The sequence below is a fragment of the Leptopilina boulardi genome, unplaced genomic scaffold (assembly GCF_019393585.1).
Source record: "Leptopilina boulardi isolate dan_hultmark-lab unplaced genomic scaffold, ZJU_Lbou_2.1 LbouV2_41, whole genome shotgun sequence".
NCBI classification, from domain to species: domain Eukaryota; kingdom Metazoa; phylum Arthropoda; class Insecta; order Hymenoptera; family Figitidae; genus Leptopilina; species Leptopilina boulardi.
In genome coordinates this window covers 927,032-945,333 of record NW_026137985.1, presented here as the reverse complement: position 1 = coordinate 945,333, position 18,302 = coordinate 927,032, and the positions used below count along the sequence as shown (strand labels likewise).

The 18,302-nt window shown below is 27.3% G+C and overlaps 1 protein-coding gene across 1 annotated transcript; it reads right to left on the bottom strand.

Annotated features, from left to right (window-relative positions):
* Positions 1-8,515: 8,515 nt before the first annotated feature.
* LOC127289462 (uncharacterized) lies at positions 8,516-9,285 on the bottom strand. Its single transcript, XM_051317401.1, has 2 exons — positions 8,752-9,285; positions 8,516-8,674 (listed from the first exon to the last, which is right to left on the bottom strand). Exons 1-2 carry the CDS (start codon positions 9,028-9,030, stop codon positions 8,600-8,602), a joined length of 354 nt encoding a protein of 117 aa, XP_051173358.1. The 5' UTR covers positions 9,031-9,285; the 3' UTR covers positions 8,516-8,599.
* Positions 9,286-18,302: the final 9,017 nt, after the last annotated feature.

Sequence of the window (18,302 nt, the reverse complement as noted above, 5' to 3'; positions counted from 1 at the left end):
AAATAATTGAATTTTAGGAAATTTTTAATGGAAATTTTCATATCGACGCCTCCCGTTCATACAATGCTTATTCAAAAAACAAGACAATTCTTATTCCGATTTGCGTGCAATATCATTCCTATCCAAATGACAGTGCAAAACAATTCTTATTTAAAATCGCGTGCAATAAAATACTTACTGAAGTTAGCGAGCAATATGATGCTTATTCAAAGGTTAGTGCAAGACAATTCTTATTCCAAATAGTCTTTAAAATACATATTCCTTTTGAATGTAATTTGTTTTTAACAAGAAATATATAATACAATATATAAATAATATATAAATATATAATACAATACATTTCTTCTACATAATTAAATTGGTACGTATTTTAATATACATGTATTTTGATTTTGATAACCTAGAATACTAATATGTTTATAAAAAATTCGTAAATTAACTTAGTAAATGAATATTTTATACAATTTCAATTATATTGTTTTTCAATTCAATTTGTCTTTTCAAACTACATTTAAAAACTTGATAATGATTATTAATTATTAAGTATATAAAGGTTAAAAAATTATAAAAAATTATTTAGTCAACAGATTAATAATTATAAAAAATTAAAAAGATTATATATTATATATATATATAATTATAGAATCTTTAAAGATTTTTATATTAAAGTTTTTAAAAATAATCGAATTTTTTAAGAATTTCAATTTAAAAATTGATAAATAATTGAATTTTACATTTTTAGGATTAAAAGCATTATCAAAAAATTCTAATTGTCTCTAAAAATACTTGAATTTTGGAAAAGTTACAATTATAATTTTTGAAATTAGTTAAATGTGAAAAGATTAGTGCTGCCCACGAGACGAGACGATACGAGATTTCACATAGTATCGTCTCGGTCTCGTTAAATATTAAAATTTCAGGTCTCGTTCTCGGTCTCGGAAGGTGTGGTCTCGGTCTCGGTCTCGGTCTCGTTGAATTTTCAGCAGTTTCGGAAAACATGATTTCGATCTCGGTCTCGCAAGTAGATGTATCCATCTACTTGCCGTAATGCGAATAATTCAGAGTTAAGTTAAAGAAAATGATATAGAAAGTATCAAAAGTTAAAAAAGAAAAATTAAATTATAAATTTTTTATTTAACTAGCTTCAAATAAAAATTAAAAATTGTATGTCAGTTTTATTAAATTTTATTTTTGTTGTTTACTTGTTATACAAAATGTGCATAAAATAGTATTTATTATTATGTAAATTTTGTTTAATTTATTAATCACTTTAATAATTATTTTTAAATTAAATATTAAAAATGTAATTAACAAAAACTTAATGATTAATATTCATAAAAGACAGTATTATGCTTAATTAGGTTTATGCTAGACCCAATTTTTTTTCAAACTACATTTCGTCCAGGAACTTAAACATAACTGCGCCCGAATTGAGTTGTCAGCCAGCGAATTCCTTCGATTAGTTATCACTAATCCTGCCAAGGAAAACAACCTTTCCACAGGGACAGACGTAGCCATTATTGAAAAAATATCCCTTGCCATCTTCGCTAGAGTAGGAAACTGTGGTTGATGTATTCTCCACCAGTCTAGAATATTTTGGTTTTTATCAGCTCTTTTCATTGTTAAATAGGTATTTAACTCGTCTTTCCAGTCTTTAAAACGGTATGAATTTTCAAAAAGAGAGCTTAAATCCAAATCATCGGGATTGTCTGCTTGGTCTTCTTCTTTACTTGCATTGTTTGTCTCCTTTAACATAGGTTCATAGTACTCCTTTTTGTACATTTTTTCAAAAAAATTTATAGACATATCTTGCATCTCTCGTCCCCAATCTGTCAGCGAAAATGTTTCCGTCTTGTGTCGAGGATCCAAAATTAAAGATGCGAAGTAAAGCCAATTCGTTTTATAATAATGCTTAAGCATTTTGTCACGTCCCGCTTGAAACGCTAATAATAACATTTCATCAACTGCAGTTCTTTCAGGTTTATCATCTAAACTAAAAATAGTTGATTCAATTTTACTTAATAAAAGATTAAATGCAAGAATAACGAGAGGAAGGGTAATATATTTATCACCCCCAAGAATGGTAGATACAATTTTAAAATTCTTGAGAAATTGATGAATTCTAGTTATTAGTGACCATTCATCTTCAGTAAGTTTTAAATGAGAAACTTCAGGACAAGTTTGCCAAAGCAAATTTAGGGCTACTTTCATTTTAATAGCAACTTCTATCATATTATCGGTAGAATTCCAACGAGTACTGGTATCCAAAATTGGTTTAATGTACGGTATTCTTGAAGCAGAGCAAAGATTCTTTAATGTTATTTGCTTGTCTTCTGAGCGGCGTAATTTAATAATCGTATTTCTTAATTTGGTAATAACATTGCCAGGATGGAGATCGTCTTTCGTGTAGGTATCATCTTCAGACATTTCATCATCATCATCCTCTGATAATTCACACGCATTGTTAACTGATGGATCAACTTCTACTTCGGCATCACCCAAATCATCTGTGCCACAGTTATTTTCATTTTCAAAATCCTCAGATTCGTCGTCCGTTTCCTTCACTCTCATCATTTTTAAAATATCCTGAACACCCAAGTTCAAAATGTGAGCAAAGCACCTGAAGCGCTGATTCTCTGAGTCAAATACATACCCATTATGTAACATAATTTTTTGAAATTCTTTTACAAACGTAGTGTTTGAGGCAACATTATCAACGGTAATGCCTTGAATTTTGCTTAACAAATTAAATTCTTTAAGACAGTCAAAAAATATTTTTGCTATTGAGAGGCCTGTATGTTCTCCACATGCTGGAATGAAATCTAAAGCAAGAGAATGGAGTTTCCAATCGGATGTAATCAAATGGATTGTAATAGCATAATAAGATTTAGAATTGATACTAGTCCAGCCATCGATTGTGAAGGACACCTTAGCGTCGTGATCATTTAAAAGTTGCTTTAAATTTGCTTTGGTTTCTTTATATGCATTAATTGTTTTCCTTCGAGCTGCTGTACGTAATGGCATTTTGACGTTTGGATTTAAATAATTAAAAAAACGTTGTGTTTTTTCATCGTCAAAGAAATTAAAAGGCAATTTCTTGAATGCCATCCACTTTACAATATGAGAATCCCAAACTTCCTGTGTAAAGTTTTTCTAAAAAATTTAAAAATATAATACTTTAACCTCAAAATGATCAATTTTTTTGTATGTGGAAAACTATATTGTTTAGAATTAAAATATGATTTACATTCTAAAAGAAGAAAATAAATATAAAGTAAAATTTGTTTTATTTTTTTAGTTATACAATAAAAATATTCAACTTTATTAAAAAATTTCTTTACGAAAACTACAATAAATTAAATATAACATTTACATCCCATTGGCAATCAAAAGTTTTTTTTGTATATTTGTAGTTAATTAAAATTGATTAACTAATTTAATTCGTACTTACATTAGTTTGCAACATTTGATCAATAGTTTTTTGACCAGAAATTTTGACATTGTTATTTTCACCATATACTTTTGGATGCATATTTTGCAGGTGTTTTTTCATTCCTGATGTGTTTCCTCCAGTTCTTTTGACAACTTTCTCAGGTCTTTTTTCTTTCTCACACTCAAGGCAAATACCTACCGGTTCATTTTTACGCATTTCGAATCTATAATATTTCGCAAATTTCGATGAAGAAACAGGAGCTGTAGTAGAACATTCATTCGATAAAGCGTTATTTTCGTTCGAATCACGGAGGTTATGTTCTGATGCCGAATTTGTACACTTTCTTTTTCGAGGATTTGTCGAACAACCAGATTCTTTTTCAGCCATTTTAAGCAGAAAGAACTACTTTTCAAGCAATGCGAATAATAAGAATTTATACGAAAAACAGTAAAATATTTGTAATCAAAATATAATCGATATTGACGTGTTTACTTAGTTTTTATTAAAAACTGAAACAGCACAGCTGAGCTGAGCGGTAATCTGTGACAGTAGCGCCACTGGAAACGTGAGTACATTGATTACTAGTTTTTGGCGTAACATTTAAATTCAAGAAAACTATTAAATAAAAAATATAATATAAAAATGTTTAGTTAAAAGATATTTGTCTGTTAATGAATTATAGAAATTAATCAATTAAATTAAAAATAATATATAAAGTCTCATAATAATATTTTAATTTATTCTTTAATTTTTTAAAAATATCGTCGAGAGTCTCGGTCTCGTGAAATTTAGTATCGGTATCGTCTCGTTTTATCCAAGATGGGTCTCGTCTCGAAAAACCGAGACGAGACGAGACCGAGACCAGTCTCGGTATCGTGGGCAGCACTAGAAAAGATTTAAAATGAAATATTTAAAAAAATAATTGAAGTTTTGAAGAATTTTATTCAAATACATACACTGAGAGACCTTTTGCACCGCATCAAAACTTCGTGTGTGACTGCAGCGCCACTATAGGTTTTTGTGCGCTGCATTCTAAATTTTGTATCGTGACTGCCCAAAAATGAAAATGAACCTTTCGGCCGTCAATTTTTTGGACAGCTACGCTCCAAAAATTGTTCGGCCGCAGACCAAAAACGTAGTTTCATAGCTGACCGCTAGAATGCTCCGCAGCCGTCTGTCGAAAGTCTGTTACGGTGTAAAAGGTCTCTCAGTGTAGGTATTTAAAAAAATTAGGTTTCTTAAAAATGTTAATTCAATTTTTTCAAGATAATTGAATTTTCGAAAATAATTAATTAAAAATTTTTAAATGATTCGAATTTCGTGAAATTGTATTGAAAAGAATTAAATATTTTAAAGACTTTTATTACAATTTTTTAAAACAATCGAGTTTTTTAAGATTTTTAATTAAAAATATTGAAAATAATTGAATTTTATAAAGAGTCTCAATTGAAGTTATTCACAAATAAATATATTACATTTTTTCTGTGTATTTATTTTAATTTTAGAGTTAATCGAAATATTAATTCTTTAAAAAATTTATTTTAAACCTTAAAAACCGTTCTAAAGGCCATACATTTTTTTAAATTAACTGAGCACTCTATAAATTGTAAAAATTTGATTTTATTTTTATTTATGTTTGAACAAAATTATGTTCATAAGTATAATAATTCTTATAAATTCCATTATAGTTAGATAAAATTTTTATCAAATGTTTTATGTAGGCAAAAAACTTTGTTTTAATTACAATTTGTACAATTTGAGATTAGTGCAATAATTATAAATAGATTAAACAATCTTTTTCCCTCGTGGAAGTTTCCTGGAATCAGGGTGTCCGGCGGTCAGTGAAGTCAGGGAAAGTCAGGGAATTTAATCAAAAGTCAGGGAATTTTTTTAATATTAATTAGAGGTCTGCAAATTTTCAGAATTCGAGTCGCTCCATAAGAATTAATATGGGCTCGAATCGAATATTATTCGAACCGCGAGCCCATGCAAAAATAGAGCTTTTGCACACCTCTGTATTAATACAAAAATAAAAATTTTTTATTTATTTTTTTTTTAAATTAAAAATTCAATTATCCTAACATTCTAATCAATTAAAATTCATTTATTCGACATTTTAACCAGAATTTAACTTTTAATTATTCCAAATGTTAATCAATTAGTAAGTCAATGAATCCACATTTCAATCAATTGAAAAATCACTTATTCCAAATTTCAATCAATTAAAATCTCAATTATTGTAGATTCCTCATTTTAATGTATTAAAAAATTTAATTCTTTTACATTCCAATCAATTAAAAAATTAATTATTCCAAATTCCAATCAATTAAAATTTCAATTATTACAAACTTTAGATAAACAATTGAAATTTCAATTAATTTAAATTTTAATCAATAAATAAAAATTCAATTTCAAATTTTAATTAATTGAAGTTTCAATTATTTCGAACGTTAATCAATTAAAAATTCAATTAATCCACATTCCAATCTATTAAAAAATGCAATTATTCTAAATTCCAATCAATTAAAAATTCGATTATTCCTAATTTTAATCAATTTAAAATTTAGTTACTCTGAACGTTAATCTCTAAAAAATTTAATTAATCCACATTTTAATTAATTAAAAATTCATTTATTCAAATTTAAGTGAATTAAATAAAAATTCAATTATTCCACATTTTAATTAACTAAAAGTTTCAAGTTTTAATCGATTAACAATTAAATTAGTTCAGACTTTAGGTAATTAGTTAAAATTTTAATTAATTTAAATTTTAATTAAAAAGTCAATTTCAAATTTTAATCAAACAATAATTTTAAATAATTTTAAAAAATTTATTTTTAAATTAAACTTATTTTCAAGAATTTAAACTATATAAATTTCTAATTCTTATAATTCCGATCAACTTCAAATTAATTCGATTCAAATTCCACTAAATCTCAATATTTATTAATCAAAACATTTATTAATTAAAATTTTAATCGACTCTAAATTTAATTCATCCAAATGTAAAACGATCTAAATTTTAATTAACCTCAAATTCAATGGGTCCAAATTTCAATAATTATTAATTAGGTATTAAAATTAATTCATCCAAAGTTTAAATTCATTTTTTTTAAGTTACAGTCTTCGATTGGGTCTTTAAGGAAAAATTTGTAGTTTAACGTTTAATTTTATTTTACACGTTTTCATAAATGCAAAAACGATTCGCTGAGGATAAAAAAAATATCAATAAAATTAGAAAAAAAATGTAGCAAAATATCTGCAAATCATCGAAATTTTTTATTTCTTGAAGTCGAATCATTTCTTTTTTTGTCAGTTTGCGTAAGTAAAGCCAAACTTCAAAGAAGCAAAATTTTTAATTGCTGCAAAACTGCAAGAGGAGAAAATGTTTTTTTTCAATTTTATTTCGCTTAAAATATTTTAACTAATCGAAAAAACATAAATCGTTCTATAATCTGGTTCGTAAACGAGTTAAATTATGAAAATAAGTCATAAAAATTCTTGAAGTTTTATGAATCTTCGACTTTTAATATATATATATTATGTATCTCAAAAAGAGGATTAAAAATAAATATTCTTAAGAAAACAATTCTAATCTTTAGGGAAATGACTAGTATTAAAATTGCAAAATGAAAATACTCTTTTTTGTATTGCATTTATTCCCCGGAACAAAATAAAGAAAAAGTAAATTGCAATTGTTTTCTTAAAAGACTAAATCTAATAAACAAATTATAATTTCACCAATAAATCCAGTCATACGTTTGTGTGAAAGAGAATTTTTCGAACCATATTCAAGGTTTATCAAATTCTTTTAAAAAATTTTTATTACAAATTGATTGTCATCGCCATATTTGAAAAAAATTTTTTTCTTTTGCTTGTATCGCTAGCGCAATAAAAGAAAAAATCAGCCAAGTGACCAACGTCACTCACGCTGTCATTAGTATATTTATTATATTCCATGTCTGCTTATTTTGTAAATAATAATTTTACTAGTAATACTGAGATTATCATTATTGAATTATCACGTTCATCTTAAATCTAAATTGACCTAAGTGATTCCACTTTATCACAGTATCGCTATTTTTAAATTTTTAGACAAATCAATAGGTACAAATAATGATTCCTGGCGAATCAAAGGATAAATATTATATGCGCATTATAGCCGTTGATTAATTAACAAGTTTTCGAATTTAAAAATGTTTCCTCGTTTTGTTATTGTTGTTATTATTATCAGAGAACTCGGTAATTTTCTCACTATTAATATTATTGTTTATTACTTAAAAAGTAATAATACTTAAAAGACAGTACGTAAAAAAAGTTAACTCCTTAAAAGGTTCTTAAAAAGGCAGTGATTAAAAAAGTTTATAATTAAATTCAAAATTATCAACAACAAAAATTATCGATCTGATAATCCGGCATCGAGAATCTAATTTTTTTTCGCCAATATATTTGTTAAAAGTTTTACAGCGTCGATCAGTGTGTCGTCCTTCTTCATCTTTCTTTCATATCTTTCATCAAACTTGTCCAACCTTTCACTTACTTTTCAAGAATCTCTTCTTTTGTTACATGTTTTTTTTTCTTCCTTTTTTTTTGTCTTTTAGGCAAATTATCTTGGACGACACTTTTTGGGGCAATCCTTTTTTTATACCCTTTAATACTTGAAGCAACAGCCAGTGGAATTATGTTCGGCTTGGAATACATGACGGAATGCATTTCTTCGAAGTACGGCCATTTAACTGGACTTGATCCGGTTTCATTAACTTTTTTTAAATTAGTTTTATATGTACGTTGTAACGCATCCCATTTTGACTTGCATTTATAGTGAGGTATTGAAATACCATTTTCTTTAAAAACATTGCTAATTTTTTTTCCAAAATTTGTCACCATTTAAGTTTTTATTATTTACGGAGAGTGTTGAATAAACGTTTATAATTGAAGTCGTCAATTCTTTGTTCCATTCCACTCGGCTCGCATCTGAAAAGAAGTGAAACAATTATAAAACAATTTAATTATTTGAATTACTATTTGAATGAGTTTTTATATAAACCGGACTTCTAATTGATTTTCATCCGCAAAAAAAAATAATTCGAAAACGGTTGTTCCATCCTTCAGACGCGTTATTATATTAGTTCGGGCCATATTTCCAAGAACAGCATCGTACTGGTTTCAAATTTCAGGGGAGTAACGTGGAGCAACTGCTTTCCGTCTTCCTCGAGCGGGTTTCCCTCGAACGTAGGTAACCTGTAAATAAGAATTTGTAAATAATCTTTTAAAAGAGATATGTTTTTATATATTGAATTCCATTTTACATGTCGTACCTCAAAATAATCAGCTACACAGATAAAATCATCAGGAATGTCCTCCATTAATGTATCAAAGTGTTCGGATACGTTCTCGTGTGGCACAAATGCTAATGCGCACAACATCTGAGTGGCTGCTTTTATACTGCGATCATTTTCGTTATTGTATTGCCCTTGCAACCCTTCAAATTGTACTCGTCGGAATACACTTTGACATAGATGAAATAAACAACAGTGCACAATATTACCAAAAATTGCAATTACAGCATTTATAATAGCAACTTCAAAATCGGTCATAATAAATTGTGGAAAAGTGAAGTTAATTTCAAACTTTTGAAAAGATGCATTTACAACTTCAAACACTTGGTGTATGCTTCCTGCGATTTACTTTCGAGAAGAGCGTAAACAAATGGGAGAGCAACAGTTTCTTGTATGCCTTGCTGTACATGATTTACCGATCCCATTATCACAAATAATTGATAAAAAATCACAGGAGATGTTTGAAATGTTCCATCGGCATACCACACTTCTGATGTGGCAAGGGCTCTTAAATTGTCTTTACTGCAAAATATTAGAATTCGACCGCAACGTAAATCAAATTCGCATCTTGAAATGAATCGTATAATAGAAATGTATCACCTGCCAGAGTTTCTTGATATTTTTGTGGAATTTCTTTTAAATCTTCAATGTTTTGAGGATTGCATGGCATATTTCTTAAACATTCGCGCTGAATACAACAACTTTCAACACAGATTTAGAAACACGCGAAAACTGTTAATCCTGTGATTAATCGACAGAAACTGGTTTTCCATAGCTCGTCGCACAATTGAGCAGAAACAATCCCCACCAGAATGGGTAATTAGTTATTGCACGCCTTGTTGACACAATGTACCCAGATAACAAAATGTAAGGCTAATGCCTAGCCCTGCTCTAGCCCGGGGTCCGATTGATAGGACCGGGGTGTAGGCCGAAACGCAGCGTTTTGTGCGCGCCATTGTCAGCCATATGGCTCGCCCCGTGTGACAGGCACCCGCGTGCCGGCAGGCTGCACACCCTTGATGTCGACATTATTCGAACGTATTAAAATATAATTCTTTTAAATGAAAATAGGTAAAATGAGAAAAAAACAATATTTATCATCTGTAATCAAAAGAATTTATTTCTTTTTCAAAGAAAGTTTCAAAGAAATCACTGATCATTCGTAAATTCGTTATTCATAAATGGAAATAATAATCTCAATGGAAATATTTTGAAAAATACGAAAATAATTTTTTTCAAAAATTAAAAAAGCAGAAAATTATGTTCATTTCATGAATATTTTTTACTTCATGCAAGAAATACAATTCTGACAACATTATATTAAAAATTTTATACAGAAAAAGTTATTCCAAAAAATAAGAAAAACGATTTTTTTTTAAATTAAAGTAGCAAATAATTTCATAAATTCTGATAAAATACATACTTTATATACATGAATCGATTCGTTTTCCTGCAAGGAATACAATTTTCACAAAAATTTCTCAAAATTTTAATCGAGAAAGAAGTTATTTTTAAAAATATGAAAAATGATTTTTTTCAAAAATTAAAAAAAATCATTTAATCTCTAGATTTAGGTAAAATATGGACTTTTTATAAGTTAATCAATTCATTTCAATGCAAGGAATACGTTTTTCAGTAAAAAAATTGATTGGACAAGAGAAAAAAAATTTTTTTAAAAAAATTTATTTTTCGATTTTCGAAAAAAAGGCATAAAAAAAATTGCATGGATATTTTTGGAAATCCTTGTGTCTGATTTTAGATATTGGTGAGTGCAATAACCCTACAAAATTTCAGGCTGATCCCTCAAAACGTGTTTGAGATATTTTGAAAACAAGGAATTGGTGACATACACACACACACACATATTTATCACCTTTACTCCACCACGAGGCCAAAAACATTCATTGCAAGCAATGGATACAATCAATGATATTGGTCAATGGTCGCGTTTCACCTGATCGAGCCGTTTGTACACCATGAACAATGGCGCGTGCGCGTGTCGTGAAAACAAATAAAGGTCAGCACACAATATTTTCCAATTCACACTTCCTAAGGTTAACGCACAATACATTCGGAAAACTGAGAACGATTACCAATTTAATTTTTATAAAATGTTTATGTTTATATTAGCAACGTACATTTTCATGCATTCGTTTTTTTATGTCCAATCAAAAATTTAAAAAATGTTTTATATTTCACATACATTTCTAAGTATAAAACCGTTGAGAAAAAAAATTCCACTGATTAAGAAAGAAATTTAATAGCAATATTAATTATTTAATTATATACAATAACATTTGAATATAAAATAATAATTAATTTTATTTTTTAAAATTGTGCATAATTATAGCGTTTAACCTTAAACCTCTAATTTGCGTACTTATTAATATTAATAATAATTATAAAATTTTAGAGATAAGTAATTTCTGTTAATAATAATCTATTTCTTATTCAGTGAGATTTTTTCTTGGGTGTTTTATACTTAAAAATGTACGTGAAATATTAAACAAATTTTTAATTTTTGATGGGACATAAGGAATATAATTTTATATTAACATTTTATAAATAATCAATTTGAAAAATTATTAAAAGCAAAAAATTTTTTAAACAATAATTATTTTTGTATAGTGTGTTTCATAACGAAAAAAATTCTTTTATAATAAAAATTCTAGAACAAATACAAAACATTTCTTTGACTAACGCATTTTTATGTGAACATTGAAATTTTATTATTTTAACTTTATTTCCTATTATATATTTATTTTATTTGTAAGTACATATAATTTAATTAATAAATTGGGATTAATAAAATCTAGCCATTTGCTGGCTCTCAGCGAGCTCACGGTCTAGATAATGTGTAAGCGAATTCTCCAGCCCACTGCTAGCCCGCTTGATCTACAACAAGTGCGCCAGCAAGTGCTAGTTAAATCGCAGCGTCACAGCTTACACTCGGTGTCTCGGCCGCAGCGTGCCGGGCGGGCCGGAGACCTCTGTTATCTGGGTGGTGGACATGATATCTCATGTTCAGGACATCAGAAAAATAAAATTCGACCAGATTATTAAAAAGTAAGCTTGTCTCTATTGTTATTGATTAGAATTTTGTACATATGATGAAAATAAAAGAAATGGCTGACTTTTTTCATTTTTGACATTTTTTAAAAATATGTATTTAGTGCTAAAAAAAAGTAGATAATTATTTCTTAACATTTCGTCTACTTTTTTAACTATAAAGATTTTTAAAAAATGTCAAAAATGAAAAGTCAGACATTTTTTTTTATTTTTATCCTATGTACAAAATTCTAGCTCATATCAATAAAGACAAGCTTATTTTTTAATAATCTGGTCGAATTTCATTTTTCTGGTGACCTGAACTTGAGATATCATTTATTTCATTATTTATTTCATCATTTATAATTATATTATATGTTTTTGTGTTTACTTAAATTTTATAATAAATTTGTTTATATTAATTGTTTAATTTACTTATCCTATTTCTAATTAATATAATTTTTTTGTATGTATTTAAAATTTTTTTATTTAAAGTATGTATTTAAAAAAATTAGATTTTAAAAAATATTTTAATGGCGCACTCACACCTTCTTTGGCTGCCTGCCTGCCTGCAGGTTACCATGGCAACGCACGAGTGTGAGTGAGACAGAAAATTTGAATATTCAAATTTTTAAATTTTCTGTCGCACTCACTCTCATGCGTTGCCATGGTAACCTGCAGGCAGCCAAAAAGGTGTGAGAGCGCCTTGATTCAATGTTTTTCAAAATAATTGAATTTTCAAAAATAATTAATTTTTAATTAATTTTAGTAAAATTTAAAAAAAACGAATTTTTAAAGAATTGTAATTCAACATTTTGAAAATAATTAAATTTTACAAATTGTCACAAATAAATATATTACAAGCATTTTTTTCTGTCTATTTAGTCAATTTTATTTCGAATCGAAATATTAATTTAAAAAAAATTTTATTTCAACTTTAAAAACCATTTTGTAAAGGCCGCAATCTTTTACAAAAAATAAAATACATATTTAAAAATTAATTTTTCATTAATTAATACATTTTTAATTATAATAAATAATTTTTGAATAATAATTTTGATTTAAATGTTTAAAAAATAGAATTTGTGTGTTCACTTTCATTTCTTATTTTAATATATTGAAATTATTTTCTTAATTATTTTTAAAACGCTTTTTCTTGTCTTTAACAATACTAATATAATTGTTTATTAATAAAAAAAAATTTTTAAATTAATTTTCGCAAATTTGTGAATTTTTAATTAATAGATAATATTTAAAAAAATAATTAATTTTATTAAAACCTTTTCACATGACCTTCAGTCATGGTTTTACAGCATTATTTCGATACACTTTTAATTTTTATATTCACCTGCAATGTGAATATTCAGAATATTCAAATATCTCCGTGAAAAACATTTTCAAATGAGCCCGCCCTTTTAGGTCGATAAGTAGGATTAATTGTCTATCAGCAAGTTGTAGAGCCTGTGGAAGATTTTTTTTTCTGCCAGATATCTGTAGTGTAGTGGTTAGGGTATTTAGCTAGCGCGCGGAGACGTAGGTTCAATCCCCAGCACCCCAAAATTTGTTTTCAAAAGTTCTTGCTCAATCAACCATGCAGTGCTTGATTTAATATGAAACAAAGCATTAAAGCAGAGCAACAATGTTTGTATATTATTTATTTTATTTTTATTCCCACACGGAAAGAATTTCGAGACGTCTGCTATGTCGCTTACCGCGCATGACATGTACTTCTAGTCCCAGTCACCTGATATACAGAAATCGTGCGAACAGATGTATGAAAGTGGGGGATATCACTTGTCTCGAAAAAATGCACGTCTCATGTGCATAAGTCAAGACAAGAGAAGTTTCGTTCGCATGAGGATCGTGCGTTTGCGTGTGTCACGCGTTTTTTAGGTTATGTTAACTATAGATGCTATTTAGAAGTGTCAAAAGTGATTTTTTTCCATTAAAAGTACCTTACTTTAAGTAATTAAGAATCAAATTCTTATTGAAATAAACATTGTTACGGATGATATTAATAATATAAGAAAATTAAAAATATTTTGATAAATTTGTATTCACTTTTTTTTAATACATTTAAATGTATTTACTTTTATTTTTAAATTCATTGTTGATTAAATTCGTATATTAGGTACAGATAAATTCAAAGTAAAATATATATTGTAATAGCACATAAGAGTGCACTAAAAGTTGTTTAAAACAAATTTAAAATTTTACGAAGTGGCTAGTCGTCCGTCTAGACGGATACGAAATTACTGCTAGTCGTCCGTCTAGACGGATAAATATTTTTGTCCGTCTATTATACTGGCATTACTGTTAAAAGTATCAGACAGTATCCGGATGAAATAAATGGATTAAAATTTGTCCGTCTACTCTTAAGAAAATAATTATTAATAATAAGTCACGATCCAACTAACAAGGTCCTGCCACGCGCCTGTAAAAAACTCATCCAATTGGATTCAAAATAAAAAAAGAAATATTCATAAGAAACAGTTACTGCTAACCGTTAAAGGTAATTTTATTATAAAAAATCAAAACTATATACATTAAATTGAATATTTTACTAATTAAAATATTAAGGGGTTAGACCACTGTAAAGACCGAAAATCAGACCCATTTTTAAGATTTTTTTTCAAGAACAGAATTAAAAAATCAATTATATATTATTTTTAAGTACATATTAAAATTTAATTTTAATACATTAAAAAATTATTTTCATAAGGTAAAACAATTAAAATTGCGACAAAGACAGTCGATCTACAAAAACCCTTTTTTATGCAGAAGTGTAAGGCCGGTAGAAAATCTTTTTCAGTTTTTGACTTAAAACAAAAAACCAAATTTTTTTCTTATTTTGTAATTCAAAATCTATAGAAGCTTTTAAAATTTTTTTTTTATATTTTTAAAAATCTTTTTTAGCTAGCCATTTTTGAGTTATGAAATTTTCAAAATTGCAGAATTTTCATGACTTTTAATTTTTGAATGCTCATAACTTCTTTAAAAATGCATCAATTTTAAAAGTTTTTTTTCAAAATGTATGTTTTTAAACGTACTTTAAAAAAAATGGAAATTTTTTTCAAATAATATTACTATTAAATTTTGAAGTTATAAAGATAAAAAGTCATTTTTCTTAATTGACGTAGTGATAGATTTTTTTCAAAAATTTTCAAAAAAATTACTTCCTTTTACGAAAATTTTAAGCCTAGTCTGATCGTGGACTAAGACTAGGTATTTTGATTCGCTGATTACGAAAATCTTAGTAGTATCCTTACCCGACAAAAGGTATAGATCTTATTAAAATACTTTTTTTATATCTTATGAATTTTTTTAAATTTTTTGTATATTTTACCCAATAAAGGAAAAAACCATAAACTTTAGGACATTTTTTATGGTTTTCACCATAAAAATCAAATTTTCGGGTATTGTCACTAAGATTTTAGTAATCAGCGCATCAAAATACATAAAAGTACGTAGTATAAAAACCAAAAATATTTTAAAAATATTCAAAAAATTTTGAAAAATTACGAAAATATTGTAAAAATTGTTTGCCCACAATCAGACTAGGCTTAAAATTTTCATAAAAGGAAGTAGTTTTTTTGAAAAAATCGATCAGTACGTCAATTAAGAAAAATGACTTTTCATCTTTATAACTTCAAAATTTAATGGTATGTAATATCATTTGAAAAAAAATTTCGATTTAAACTTTAAAGAGTTTGAATTTCGCGCTGAATGTTTATATGTATGTATATTTATATAAATATATACGGGTAGACGGACAGTTTTAACAAAAAATATTTCATCCGTCTACTGTGCCAGTAAATACTGGCACTAGACGGACAATTTATATTATCCGTCTATAGACGGACAATTTAAATTCATCCGTCTAGACGGACTACTAAACGCAGCCTTAAAATTTATTAAAACAAAATCAATTACATTTTAAAAATATCTAACTGTGTTATAAAATTATAGAATAAAATTCTTGTACATAAAATACATATTTTAATATTTATGGGCATATCTCTGGAACTTTTAACTTTTCAATAAAGGAAAAAAAAAATTCTTTTTTTCGAGCACAGTATTGAAACTCTGTCAACATAAACTTCAAGTACGAAGATTTCAAATTATATAAGTGGACAGATAAAATTTTTTGTCTTAAAAAAGTTATTAATTATTTAAAATTGCAAATTATTGTTAACCTAAAACAGAAAAGTATTCAACAGGTGGTTGATTTTGGAATGAAAAACAATGGAAAGGAAATTACTGTGAAGTTACAATTTTTTAAAAATGATAAAATTTGGTTAATAATTTCAACATTTATTTAAAATAAAATTCTCATTTTGTACACACGTGTTTTCTGTTATTAAAATTACAATAATTTTTTTAAGACACGAGGCACATCAATTTAATATGTCTCAAAATAATTCTAATGACTTGAACTTTAATTTCTCATAAGTTATTTTGGTGTGCCAATTGTCTTATCAAAGAAAAATGCTAAATAAGAGGATTGCAGTCAAAAAGGTTAAAAGTGAGGGACAACTTTTAAAAGCTTATAACTTTTTTTACAATTTACAAAATGTTAATTTTCTTGCGAAAATGTGTTCATCGTTTAATTAACTTTAAAATGACGTATCTTAGAACTGGTAATTTTTTTTAATAATAAAGTTTTATCGTTTAAAGCACTACAAAGTATGGTTAGGGACAAGTAGAAATTGTTGAAAATCGTGCATTGAAAATTAAATAATTATTTATTTATTTAATAAATTAATGTGAAACCTGTTGGAAATGATTGCTCGTATCAAGTATTGATTTTTCCAACAAAAACCAGGTAAAATTTCATTGGAATTAACAAAATATACGCGAGGGACATAATAGTTAAAAGTTCCAGAGATTTTCCCTTATATGAGAGATTTATTTCTTTTTATAAATTAAAAATAAATTTTATTTTTAACACAGTTTTGTCTTTTTGTTTTATATGTTTCCATATCAATATTTATGTTATAAATTAATTAAAAGTCATTGAATGTGAATAGTGAATAATTTTTATGAAGTGAGAAGTATTATCAAAATTAATTGTCTTCACATATATATATATATATATATATATATATATATATATATATATATATATATATTCTTTCCGTGCAGATAGTAAATTTTAAAAAAATTCTATGCTTGTAGATGATGTTAATCGAAGCAATGGTTATACAATTTCATTTGATGAAACGACGAACTCGAAGAATAAAAAGGAATTACAAGTGCGTATCAAGTATTTTTCGGAAATGCGTGATGAAGTCGTTGACAGTCATCTTGAAACTTGCTTTTTGGGAAAAGCAACAAGAAAAATTTTAGCTTGAAAAAATTAATTAAGCTTGCATCAGATGGTCCAAATGTCAATAAAACTGTTTGGTAGATAATAAACTCCAAGGTTTTAGATATTCGTCAAAAAGGACTTCTTAATATTGGTACCTGTAACTTGCATATTTTCCATAATGCATTTGTTCAATCTCTTAAAATATTCGGTTCAGAGGTCAGTGACTTTGCGGTAGATGTATATAATTTTTTTCATCTGTGGCCATCTCGTTGGGAAAGTTACGAACTGATCCAAGAAAAATTAAAACTTCCAGAATACAAATTTTTGGAACAGTCTTCAACTCGGTGGCTATCATTAAAAGATTGTTGTTTGCGTATTCTTGAACAATGGCCTGGATTGAAGGAATATTTCTTAAATTTTCTAGCTAAAGATTCAGCTAGTAAAAACCTTTTACTAACAAGAAAGTACGCGTCAATATGCAGTTATTTGAAAAGAATTGATATTTTGGCCAAAATGCATTTCGTCGTTTCAAGTGCTATTTTATTTGAACAATTTTCTTTGGAATTTCAAAAAAATGAACCCTTGATTCATGTTTTATATGACAAGATTGAATTCCTCGTTTTGACTTTGGCGGGACGTATCATTGAACCCGAAAGCATAAAAAAATTCAAAAAGAACTTGAAACAAAGGAACTTTTCAGTGCAAATCATTTGAAGAGTGTCGAACGGATAACACTCGATAATAATCTTGCCAATCAAATGAAAAGTTTACTGAACTTGAAAAATTACAATTTTTAAAACGCGTTCGCGATCATTATAAAGAGGGAGGATTGCACATTTTGAAAAAATCTTTACAAGCGTACCCCCATTCCGATTTTTTGTACGCCTGCAGGTGCTTGAAACCACAACGCATTCGCCATAAAAAAAGTCTCCAAGATATATTAAAAGTTGCAGACCATTTGCTCATTCCAAAGATTTCCGAATTGTTGCTTTCGGATGAGTAGAGAGTTCTGCAGTTGGAAGAATTACTTGCTTTGGAAAAAGAAGAACGTATTGATCACTATTGGCAAAAAAATGTGTTTTAAACGAAAAATTCGAATGGCAATCCAAAGTATCCTCTAATTAATAGGGTTATTAAATTGACCTTAACTATATCACATGGAAATGCAGAT

Excerpts from the sequence above, each read along its gene's own strand:
- LOC127289462 (XM_051317401.1), bottom strand. The coding sequence starts at position 9,030 with ATGACCGATTTTGAAGTTGCTATTATAAATGCTGTAATTGCAATTTTT. Across the intron at positions 8,675-8,751 it reads GTGTAGCTGATTATTTTGAG|GTTACCTACGTTCGAGGGAA; the intron begins GTACGACATGTA and ends TCTTATTTACAG.